Source organism: Boleophthalmus pectinirostris, unplaced genomic scaffold (genome assembly GCF_026225935.1).
Source record: "Boleophthalmus pectinirostris isolate CB_2022bp ecotype Guang Dong unplaced genomic scaffold, ASM2622593v1 HiC_scaffold_18, whole genome shotgun sequence".
In the NCBI taxonomy this organism is placed as follows: Eukaryota; Metazoa; Chordata; class Actinopteri; order Gobiiformes; family Gobiidae; genus Boleophthalmus; species Boleophthalmus pectinirostris.
In genome coordinates, this window is record NW_026571133.1 from 36,008,360 (window position 1) to 36,021,353 (window position 12,994).

The 12,994-nt window shown below is 38.6% G+C and overlaps 1 protein-coding gene across 1 annotated transcript; it reads right to left on the reverse strand.

Moving 5' to 3' along the window:
• Positions 1-1,894: 1,894 nt before the first annotated feature.
• Positions 1,895-10,188, reverse strand: prkab1a (protein kinase, AMP-activated, beta 1 non-catalytic subunit, a). Its single transcript, XM_020931592.2, has 9 exons — positions 9,950-10,188; positions 8,904-8,955; positions 8,053-8,253; positions 7,045-7,214; positions 6,647-6,740; positions 5,123-5,237; positions 4,192-4,325; positions 4,048-4,116; positions 1,895-2,765 (listed from the first exon to the last, which is right to left on the reverse strand). The coding sequence occupies exons 3-9, from the start codon at positions 8,218-8,220 to the stop codon at positions 2,688-2,690; spliced, it is 828 nt and encodes a 275-aa protein (XP_020787251.1). The 5' UTR covers positions 8,221-8,253; positions 8,904-8,955; positions 9,950-10,188; the 3' UTR covers positions 1,895-2,687.
• Positions 10,189-12,994: the final 2,806 nt, after the last annotated feature.

Sequence of the window (12,994 nt, forward strand, 5' to 3'; positions counted from 1 at the left end):
GTTTCATTCACACAAATCTGAATGATCCTGCATTATTAGGCAATCAGTGTCCAAAGCTCAAAATGCTGTTTCACCTTGTGATGTCATCAAGATGTAGTATTTAAGTTAACCACATTTTTAGCCTCAATTTAAGGTTTTTACTGTACAATGCACTAACACTAGAATAACCGTTTTATCTTTTTGTTGGTTATGTTTTAAAATTTTTGTTCAATTCATAATACCAAAGTTAACAATATCTGGTATAGGAAGAAGTGAGGAAGTTTCAGCAAGACTAAAACAATAGCTGTAGCTTCAAGGTTAAGGAAATTCAGGACAGAAATGATCCAAATTATCCTCCCGGTATTACCACTTAATGACATTTCAAGGTGGCACAATGTTTACCGCTTGAGAGAAGAACACAGTCTAATTAAGGATTTGGGTGTTAAACATTTGTGAAGAAAAAAAAACACAACTCTAGGTATGTTTTTGATGAGGAAACAGCATTATAAAACAGATTATAGAGCCTTTAAACTAAACATTCTTCATATATATTGTGATGTCTGCTCCATAGGGACAGCATCACAGAATAGTTCATTTAAAAGTCCTGTGCCAAAAATGCTAAAAATGCTTCATAATTGGATGCAGACGGCACACAGCAAAACAACTTATATTATATGAAAATTTCCTCCTTGAAGCGTCCAATAGTATGATGTCCTATGTCAGTGCAATAACCTTTCAAAAATCAATAAAGGCATTTTAAATTGATTTGCCAAAAGGATAATAACATAATGTGTAAATTGAAATGAGTGTAAATGAGTAGTGACTTTAAAATATGCATTATAATTCAGTATGATATGCCTTTTACATATTCAACAATCACACTAGCCCTGTTTCAAGGAATGTACAACTAACCCAGATGTCAACTGAACAGAGGTGGGTAGAGTAAATGTGTATTTTAAAAGAAGATTAATCAAGTAGAAGAAAAATGCTGTGATCCAAAGATTACTGCAGTAAAAAGTATTTGGTTAACCTACAACTTGCGTATCAGGTAGCAGTTTGGACATAAAATATATTTCACATGATTTATGAGTTAATGTATTTAGAAAGATAAAACATGAATTAGTGCGTTTATTCTGGAATTTCCAAAGAATTAACTTAAAAACTGCAAAAACAAATCGTATCTGAAGATAAGGTGTAAGTAGTGCAACTGTTCGAATCATTTAATGAAACTCACATAAAACATGGAACTTGCCACTTGTAGAGTAACCAACTTATTACCTCAAACTAAATATTACCTCATCATATGTAAAAATATAAAATCAGAAAACTACTCTGAAAAGTAAATTTTTTCAGTTACTCAAGTTAACTGGATACTACCCACCTCTGCAACTAAATGCCTTTATCTTTAAAGACTGCCACCTTCTTATGCAAAGAGCGCTTATCATCATAATATACTGTATATATAGGACACTAGTTAGTAATTTAGGTACAGTTAAAAATGTATGTTTACTTCTATTACACAAATGACCAAATATTTCTAATATTTTGAATTGAGGGTTATGAAACAGGGTCTGTGTTTTAAAGATACTGTAGGTGTTTAAAGCCTAGCGCTGCACAATACATCGCAATTTAATGAAATGATTTTAGATCATAGAATGTCATCTGCAAATATATCCTGTATTTTATAGATGCATGTTTATTAGCTGTACATGTGGATCTCTTCAAATAAGTTATGAAATTCATAGTATTCTTGTAATAGCATCAGTTCATATTTCAGTCATCTCTCAAATGTCAAAGGGACAGTCCGGAATTTTGGACATAGGACCTCATTTCCTAGTGAGCCAGACTGTTGAAGACACGTGAAGATGCTTTTTTAAATATTCCATCCAGTCCTTGTATTTGCAGAGGTCGCTGTGCTAGGCTAGTGCATGTCAATGGCCATAGTTAGCCTGCTACTAAAAACAGTCTTGCCCACTCCACAAAGCACCCGAAGCAAAACAATTATTACACCAGAATGTTGATGTTGATGTCTGTCGATAGAATAATTTTAGAAGTAAAACCAACCTTGCATTTGAAGGATTTATGTCTGAGCAGCAGAAGAGAGTTGTACTTCCTGATAGAAAGCTTGGCATCAGCGGACTGATATATGAGAAAATAGTCCCTCAAAATGCAACGATTCATGCGATGTAAGGTTAGTTTTATTTCAAACATTATTCTATCAACACAGACATTTACATTGAAAATCTATCGTTATAATAGATTTGCTTGACTGTTTTTAGTGGCAGGATAACTATGGCCATTGACATGCACTAGCCTAGCACCAGCGACCTCTGCAAATACAAGGACTGGATGGAATTTTTTAAAAAGTGTCTCCACACATCTCCAACACACTGGCTCATTAGGAAATGAGGTCCTATGTCCAAAATTTCAGACTGTCCCTTTAACACTCCTGGGGTTGTTTACAATGTGTACTTTGAACAGAATCCCACTTTTTCTTTTTAAACATGAATCGCAAATCTAATCGCAATTTTCCCTAAAATAGCGCAGCCCTATCTAAACCAAAATAACTTGTGCAAGCTCCCTTCTATCTACAGGTATGATGCAGTATGAGCGGCTCTCTCAGCAGATGGTTGGGGTTCTGGAGGGTGAATGATAAAGTAAACCTTGAGCTCTGTGTAACTCGCACACGGAGCCAGGAGCAGGTGTCTTCAGATGGGCTTGTACAGTAGGGTGGTCACGTACTTCTTTTTGTAGCGGTGGGTCGCACTCAGCACCATCACTCCATCCTGTGAGATGGAGGAAATAGATAACAATGTGTGAGTGTCCATTATGATCAAAACAGTATCCTCAAAACGGAACAGACACAACAGGCTCTGTGCACAACAATGCCCGGCAAACACACTTTGGCATCTACTTCCTATTCAATTGTGAACCTATGGGGTTTTTGCCGAGTAGTGTTAAAATGAATAAGCATTTAAAGTTAAGGCATAGTGTCTCAATGCTAACGCTAAGTCTAATAAATATTAAAACACCACAAACTCACTTTTTTTTTTTTTCACATAAAAACAATCGGGTAGTTTTGACTGTAAGTAATTTGAATATTATTGTTTATTGTTATCATTGTTTATTTTATATTTTATGATTTTAATAAAAGTGACTAGCAGAGCCTAATGAGCGCATGGAGGGCTCGCTCAAGTCTGGCAACAGAAAACAGAAAAGTGTTGAGGAATGGGGCAGCTGTGTACACACTCTTGAAGAGCTGTGATACCATGTGGTGTTGTCACAATGATAACATTTGTTGATACTAAAGAAAAGGGTTAGTTTTTAGAAAAAAACAAAAAAACTAAAATATTTACGGTTGTCCAAAAAATCAATCCATACATCAAACCAAGAATCCAATTTGAACCAGGATCAGCCACTTTCACTTCGTGAAAACCATCTGACCTCGCAGCAATAGAATTTGTTCGCTCGACACAAGGCGGGTACTTTTTTAATTTAACCAATTACTGCTATTTGGTCATGATGTATGTAATGCGCCGCTAACGGGGCTAACGTCTTTCCGCTTGATAAAATTCACCAAACATTCTCTTTGTTCCGGCTTTAAATCCTCGATCTCGGGAATCTTTGCCAACACAGAATATATAGCGCTTCGCTGATTGCCTGGTACCTGAAATTGCACTTATATTCCATATTCCGATTCCTGACCTAGTCGCTGGAGAGAAATAAAATTGAGCGGAGGCACTAGGTGGCGCCAGCCTGGCTAAGGACAACTTTCCATGAATCAAAATTTAGTTAAAATGTAATTTAAATTTTGGTAGACTTTAATATTAATCATATTTTAAATCTGATTATTTTCAGTATCAACACTAGTTATAATATAGATTGGTATTGTGATTCCTATTTTTTTGAGAACTTGGAATACCATGTGTGCATTAACAGTATCACATAAATATGCAGGGATTTAGTGCTACTGTCATTTACTTTACTCAAAAACAACAGAACATTGAAAGGAAAGATAAAGGGAGGCTAGCTAGAAAATTTCATGCTGAACTACAAAAAATTCCTTACCTTGATGGAGAGAGCATAGAGATGGTTGAGCATCACATGATTAGGTTCTGGCAATAATGCAGGGTCACACTGAATGAGACAACAAAACATTTCTTAGCATTTTACCAGTTTTTTCTTATCCATATTAATCCCACTTGCACTCACAGATATCCCAGTGTCTTTGTTAAGAATGACTTGCAGCAGGTGAGGAGGTAGAATTGGAGGGGACTTAAACTTTTCCTCTTGTTTGGGGACATAGGCGTCCTGATGATAGGGTCCGGGCGGAGAGCTGGAGAGATCTAAAACAAAAAATGAAATACTTTATAAACACTACAGCTAAATAGCCTTAAATGAACTATATGTAACCTTCACTCTTACAGTTTTAAAAAGTATTACAATCACAAGTGAACCTGGGCTGTCAGTGACTAAACCTGCACATTTTTCTCATTTTTCTCCAGTATATTTACAGGTCATGCCTCAAGTGAAAGCTCAAAACCTCCAGAATTCCGTCACTGAGCAGCCGAGGCTGCACTAGCACTGATTAATAATAGTCTTCAGACACTGGGGTTTACGTACTGAGGATTCAGGTCAGACAGAACTGAGAGCCTTGTATGAGTCTCACTGGATAATCATCTTGACAACCAAAAAAATAAATTACACAAAAACAACTTGTCCCTCATGTCCAGTGTTTTAGTAATTAAGAATACATCAGCCTCACAATTGTTATCAGTAAAAGATATGTTTAATTTGAACATGAGACATTTATGGAATTTAATATCATAATCTTGCACATGGTTTGTTTAATTAGTTTAGTTTATTAGTTTATTTTCAGTTCAGCTACAAATATGTTTTATGAATCATTAAGGCTTAGTAATTATTATAATCAAGGGGTTGGGGTACACATTAAGTAGTTCCTAATCCTCATTCTTACTATTTGTTCATGCTCTATGCTGCACTCAGTAACTGCACTTTTGCATTTCTCAAGCTCCTGCTCCACTTATTTCCACATATTACCAGCTGCCCTATTAGAGCTATGCACAGTCAGCAGTGCACATTCAGAATGGAGGAGATGCTAAAACGCGGCGTAAGCACTTGCCTGACATATCGGAGCATTTCTGGGAGTCCACCATTAGAGCATCAAACACCTCGAAGTCGGTTTTCTTGACTTGGATGATGTTGTTGACGGTGCCGAGCTGGCTGGTTATGACAGGCTGAAAACAACAATAAATGTATTAAATATAAAATAATGAACATTGTTTACTTTTTTTTTAGCTCAAACTTCAACATTCAATAATCAGAAAATTGTGGGAAAGATAAGATTTTTTCCTGTACTATTACATCATTAGGCAAAACACTTAACCCCTTTGCAATTACCGGTAATTACTGAGTTAATAACGATTGTGTGGTAACTGGTGGAAGTAGTGTTGGGATTTTTGGCTATTTTATGGTATCCCAATCTTTTATATCAGTTCACTTCAAAAGACTAGCTCTTTTACTATTGATTTATAGAGAAGTCAAAGGGAAAACTCATTTTAACAACAAACATTGCATAACCTAAAATTTTGATTATGCAATGTTTTAATGCTATTATTTAGATTCTAAATAAAACATTGCACTACAATCGTAATAATTTAAACTATAATCATGACGCCAAATATGTTTTTCATGCACAAAGCTCCCACACGTGTTCCCTGCTCTGTTTCTGTGCTAATCTTTGTGTTGATTCAGGGCTAATCAGTAAAAATATTTGATCCTTTAAATAAATGAGATCCAATTCCAACCATTGAAGTTGGAACGTTGAAGAATGACTACTACATTTTATACATAACCACATCTGGTCTGGTCATATGTACTTTTCACCGGATCTCAAACCAGAACCAAGACAGAAACATAATCAGTGATGCATGTGGAATGAAGGAGCCCATTGGTCACTTACCATTTATGAACAAAATTACATTTCTCTCACCGCAGATTAACAGAGTTTAGTGCTTCTGCAGAAACCAGAGCAGTTTTTTACTCGTAAGCAGGAAATTTGCTTTTACTACAGATGGACCATGGCTAATCCATCTGTCAATTCACCGGTGACCAGACTCACATCTTCGTAAAGTATTGGAGTATTGGAATTTGGATCACAGCCAACTTTTTCATCATAATGTTTGTTGAGGGCATTTCAGCAAACTATAGACTATTCCCTTGACTACGTAATCTATTGATCTATTTAGACTAAATAATTAATTGAACCCTTAAATCTGCATTGCCCAGTATTTTTCTTGTAAAAGAGCAATAGCTTTGTTCTCTATCAAATGTATTGTAAAAGCTGTACTTTGTTATTAAATCTGATTGCTGTACTCTGTCCCTATCTAACTGCAAACCATTTTAATGAAAGCAACCTCATAACAAAGAGCTGTGTTTTGCAGTATGGTGCCTTGGGACAAGAGCTGATTGGGTGTGTGTTGGCAGTCGACCCTCTTTTGGTTCATCTTTTGAAAAAGCTGTGAATTCTAGTTAATGTGTTAAGCGATTTGTGAGAGCAAAGAATTAATTAGACAGCTTAAAAGACCTACTTTCTTCTTTCGCAGTTTGAAAATCATTAACTAATAATGGTGAGACTAGCACTGACCTCCGCTGGGTCATGGGTCCACTGGCCGTCCACATAGAACTTGTACTGGTGCTCCCCCTCGGGCAGATCAACAATGGCCACAAAGGTGTTCTGACTGGACAAATAACACATAACAAGCTTCAGTTTCAGCAACATTTTTCAAAGTTTCTACATCTTTTAAAGGGCTTATATTGCACTATACTCTGATCTATGTTAAATATTGTTTCCTCATCACAAACATTCCTGCAGATTTAAACAGAGCTCTTCTCTTAAACAGAAAACCATCTTATGATGTCATGTGCTAATAAAGGAACTATTCCACTGGATTTTTAAACTCCATACACCTTCACTAGAATCACTAGAATTTTCCTTGTGGTACTAGGTCACCAATCCACTTTCAGTTTCATAATCCCTTTTACCTTCTGATGAGGGGGATCTTGTTTGACCAGTTGTTGAAGGATCCTGAGAGGAACACTTCCTTCCCTTCACCTTTCCAGCGGAAAACCGTTGGCCGATCCAAAGTATCAGTTTTGTCATCAGCTTCTATGTCCTGTTGCCATGCCAAGAACTCCTCTTTCTCCAACGGGGCCTGCACAGAGAGAGATAAAAGGCCAAACCCTGTGTTAGATATGCATTTTTTAAAATGTATTTACATGGGTGATTTTAATTGCTTTGATGGTAGGCCTGTCATGATAATTACAATATCAACTTGAATACATGAAAGTTGATATATTTTTGGGGCTCAATATTTGTCATGTGTACATTTTTTCTGTACTATGATAAGATTTGAGTTGTAGAGAGGAGAATAAATAACTTCTGTGGCAAATTATTGGTTCATTCTGCTATTCATTTGTTGCGGCTCAGGTATTGTAATTATACAGTGTATTTAAAAATGGGTTTGCTGGGATTATCCTGCTTTTAGGCTATTGTGTAAGGGGAATAAAGTAGTTTTAATACTATCATTTATTGCAATATTTCTCTTTAGCAATATATTGTGTTTCAAAATTTAAAGATATTCGAATTTGAATATATAAGCTGCAAAAAAGATGGCGCAAAATAACTTACAGTGTAATCTTCCAAGCAAACTATATCGTGATATATCTGTTATCAGTTATTTTATTACTCCAATTAGTTTTATGTAAGCCCCAATTAAGTCCTGTAAAGATTTAAACACAGTTATTGGGATTTCACATAATATATTGCTTTTATTGCTTCGATTGTAATGTTATTAGTAAACCCAAGCCCAAAAGCATGTCTGTTTACACTATGCAAAACATGTTGGCTCTTTGTCCTCTATATACAGGTTAAGGCACTGGCAACCCATGTTCAGTTGTGATTGTAATACCTTTTTAAACCAGCAGGAGTGCAGGCTACATACCCTACCTTTAATATAGCCCACTCCAAATCACAAAGTTAGTAGTACTTACTTTGATGTCCTCAGTATGAAATATGTCTGCGTCTTCCGGGCTGTCCATGAGGATCTTGGGTCCCTCCTTGTGTCCACGGCTGTCTCTGCGGCCCTTCTCTCCATGGTGGTGGTGGTGGTGATGGTGGTGGTGACCCATACCTGCACGCTCACTGCTTGTGTTCCCCATAGCTGCGATCCTAAGAAGTCCTTCACAAAGTCACTGGAAAAGGGGCCAGTCAGTAATTTAAAGTGAACAAGATAAAAAAGGTCACAACTAAATTTCAGCCTTCTCGCAAAGCCTTAACATTTCACGTTAATAATTGAATAACAAATGCATAATAGCAAATTGGTTACTTATCAAATACTTTCCTTTTTTAAAATTTAAATTTATTTCATACAATCTGTGAAGTTTAAGTGTCACTTATTGCTTATATGTCATATTTAGCTGTACTTTGGAATAGTCTAGTCACTCTTAATGTACAAGTTATTTTGTCATGCCAAAGTCTAGTCCATGTTCTTTGTAGACTATGGGGGGGGGGGCAAGGTAGTCTTTTCTAGCAATGGGAAACACTGTAGACAGTAACAGGAATATTAAGGTATTAATATTAATCAGTTAATCGATAATCAGGATTATTCAGGTTACAACAGGATCATAAAAAAATAATTGTGACCATTTTAAAAAGGGCATCCATGGACTTTATGCACCTAAAAAGTAAGCAAAATGTACTACGGGTGAGCAACTCAACTTCAACCAGAAAGGTTAGTGGGTGGATCCAACCTCTGACCAGTATACATCATAGAGTCCTTTGACAAGATCCTTGATCTACCCTGTCTATGTGTGAATTTGAAGTGTCAAAAATGTGCTCTTACGTGCAAAAAGTAGAATGCCCCAATGTCCTTCTGAGGAATGCCTTAGTGAGCCCTGTGCACAAGACACAATGATACATCATTCGTACCACCCTGTCCTATATTTATCAATACACATGAATGCATTGTTCTGACATTTTCAAACATAGATTTAAAGCAAGGTTTTTTGCCATCAGTGTATATTGCATTATATTCTCAATTATTTATAAACCTGCTATAAATGGGACCCTGAGCTAATATGTTATTAAAGGACCTATATTACACAAAATGTACTCTTTTGAGCTTTTTTACTCCCTCAAAAACATACTTGGAGTTGTGTTTTGTTTCATTCACAAATATCTGAGCAACCCTTTATTATTAGTCTGTCTACATCTCCAAAGCCCAAAAGGTTTTGCTCAACCTTGTGATGTCATGAGTTTTCAGTCAACAGGGAATTACAGGACTTAAATTATCCAAATGATTCTAGTTTGCAGTGTACTTTAAAAACACCATATTACCACATTTCATCATGAGCTGGAACAGAGAGTTTGAGAGAAGAACTCAGCCTAAATATACAGGATTTGTGTGGGAATAAAACAAAACACAACCCCGGCTCTGTTTGTGATGAGGAAAAAACATATAAACACACTGTAGATCAGAAAATAGCGTAATGGGCCCTTTAAGCAGTGGTACTCTCTCTCTTATTACACAATATAATAACTAACTAAATTAATATTATCAAAGACAAGATGACCACTAATCTTACATGTGACACTTAGATTGAGCTACTACAACATCATTTAGCATTTATTTAGCATTTAGTCAACAATAAGACGCGATTTACAGATATAGTATTAATAAAATCGGTAGAAACTAACACCGATGGGGATACGCTTGTCAAGTGCTCATGCTAACTGGCTAGTGGCTAATAGGCTACTGCTTATTTATTGCCTGTGGTCTGTTTCTAGAAAATGAACAAGCTATTTCATCTGGTTAAAATAAAGGATGATAAAATAAGAAACACTGTAAAGATATGCACCAATGATCCGAACAAATATGGAGTCTCTAACCTTGTAAGTGTCAGCGGGATGCTAGCTTGTCCAGTCCATCTCTTCTCTGCAGAAATATAAACATGGGTCAAAACCAACACACCGGGGGTTTACGCATGCGCTCTGGAGAGGTTCGGAGTGCGCGTTACCCGTGTGGATGTGAAATGAAGAAAAACTACAAGGAAAGGCAAGGAAAGACAAATAACAGACCTACTGACGAGTGAAAAAAAAAAAAAGGTTTGAATAGAGTAGACGCAGATAACATGTAGTATGTTTACGTCGAGTCACGTAAAGAGTGATGTATTTTTACAAGCGGGCACTAGATGGCAGAAGAAGATAAGTTATCAGGACATTGCACGCGTCAATAATGTTCATTTAATTTCAAGTCAATTAGTGATGAAAGCACTGTAAAATTTTGAAAATACACGAAACTCTTTGGGGTTTTTTGGCAAGCGCTCACTAATTTTCACTCACGATTTTCGACTACAAGACTGCAAACTACAAGACTGCAAAGAAGAAAGAAATCTGCAAGAAGTCTGCAAAGAAGACTGAAAAGAAGGGTGAGTAATTCATTTAATTTTACGTTTGGTGTATGCTATTTTAGTCAGATATATTTAAACTAACCTGTTTATTCAGGGATTTTATTGTATCGGGTGACTAGATTTTCAAAATCAAAAACTGGGACACCCCGGTTTGGTTGGTAATAATTAAATTGTGAAATGAGTGCGTAATTAAGGACTAACATGAGTCAGTATAGTCACAGTTTCTTTGTGTTTTGGTTATTTTTGAGCAGCTTTTTCTGTATTTTACTTAAACAAATCATAATATATGCTTGCTTTACTGTTGGCAGGGATCAAACTAGTCAAAAATAGGGACGCCTGGGACATTTCTTGTATAAAACTGGGACTAATCAGTGGTTTTGGATAAATCTGCTCAGACAGGGGACACAGGGCCCAAAACTGGGTAAACAGGGAGGTCTGATCACCCTAGGATGAAGTCACTAGGTCTTTCATGTATGTTTATTTGGCAATGTCTATGGCTGGGATTCAGAATGATGACAAAATTGGGCAGTCGCCATAGTGAATAACAATTTAAAACTAAATATGAATATATATATATATATATATATATATATATATATATATATATATATATACAGTAACTACGGCCATACTGTGGAACTTTCTAGGCACATTTCCAATGAGACAAGCAGACAGGTAACAAAAGTTAAAGACTGCTATAACTCAAACTCAACACAAACCACACTTTTTTCTGTTGCCTTCCTTTTGTACAGGCTAGGTCAAGTAATTCATATATATTTTTAAATTTATTTTAACGAAAACTTTTCTTTCCACAGATCTGCACCATGGCTCACCGTTGCTCCTGCACCACGCAGCCCGGCTGCCCTGACCTCATCGTCCTGCGCAGTCTTTCCGACATCTCTCCGCTCAGTCCTGCCTATCGTGCACCCCTCTGTGTGTCTCTCTGCAGGACACCGCTGGCACCTGGACCTCCAGGCTGGCCCGGAACTCCTTGAGACCGAGTGCCTCCTCTCGCCTCATCCTACGCTGGACTTCTGATTCAAGCCATAATTTCACTCACACTGTCTCCTGCTTGTTTTCTCAGGACTCCTCTTCCTCCTCCACCTCTTCCTCCTCCTCTTCCTCCTCCGACTATTCCTGCACCTCCTCTTCTGCCTCTCCTCCTCCCCCATCTCATAGGCAAACAAGGACGGTTCGCAGGCTTAGCTCCAGCTCCTCCTCCTCCTCTTCCTCCTCCTCCTCTTCTTCCTCCTCCTCCTCTTCCTCCTCCTCCTCTTCCTCCTCCGACTATTCCTGCACCTCTTCTCCCTCTACTCCTCCCCCATCTCACAGGCGACCAAGGAAAGTTCGCAGGCATAGCTGTAGCTCCTCTTCCTCCTCCTCTTCCTCTGGCTCCTCCTGTTCTTCATCCTGCCACACCCACACCACCTCCTCTTCTCCTTCACCTCCTCCTCATAAGCGCCCTCGTCGTCCAGGGACCAGTTCCAGCTCCAGCACCTCCTCCTCCTCCTCTCTGTCTGCTTAGGTCCTCTCTCCCTTTCCCTCCCTTCATGTCTCTCACTCTCTTCCCAAACAGAGACTGTCACAAAGGGAGACTGCATTAGATTTTTTTGAGAACTGATATCTCCTCTGTCTGTTTAGGAACCGGGCCAGGACTGTGATTGGAGACAAGAGGTCCACCCTCGTCGCCGGCCAGACTCTTCAATAAAAGCGTGGAAAAGGAAAACTTGATTACTGCAATGCTCTCCTTTCTGGTGTTCCAAAGAAATCTACAGCTCCATTGCAGCTCCTTCAAAACTCTGCAGCACGACTGCTGACAAGGACCAGAAAGTGAGAGCATATCACCCCAGTACTGAAGTCTCTGCACTGGCTTCCTGTGAGCTTCAGGATAGGATATCTGTTTTAACTTAAATTATTATTATTATCATTATTAGGCCCGAGCGCCATGGGTGGCGTAGGGCCTATTGTTACTGTTCAGCAGTGCGAAGCACTGCGGGAAGGCGTGTGCGAAGCACACGCAACAGAGCGCGAAGCGCTCTCTCCCCTTTCCAAACACACACTCACACTCACATGTCAGTGACTGGTGCCCGCTGACATGGCACGGTGGCATTGCCCATGGGCCGCGTCAGCGGCATAATTGTAATCGTTCACCCCAAAACGTAGGGCGCACTTGACATGGTGCACGAAGTGCACCATGTCAAGTGCGCCCGCGAAAACAGAGCGCGAAGCGCTCTCCCCTTTCCAAACACACTCACACTCATGTCAGTGACTGGTGCCCGCTGACATGGCACGGTGGCATTGCCCGTGGGCCGCGTCAGCGGCATATTTGTAATCGTTCACCCCAAAACGTAGGGCGCACTTGACATGTGCACCATGTCAAGTGCGCCCGCGAAAACAGAGCGCGAAGCGCTCTCCCCTTATCAAACACTCAGTGCCACTCAATAGTGACACTCATGGCATCCAATAGTACAGACTGGCATTGCCCAGTGCCACGTCAGCGGCATAATTGTAATCGTTAACTCTC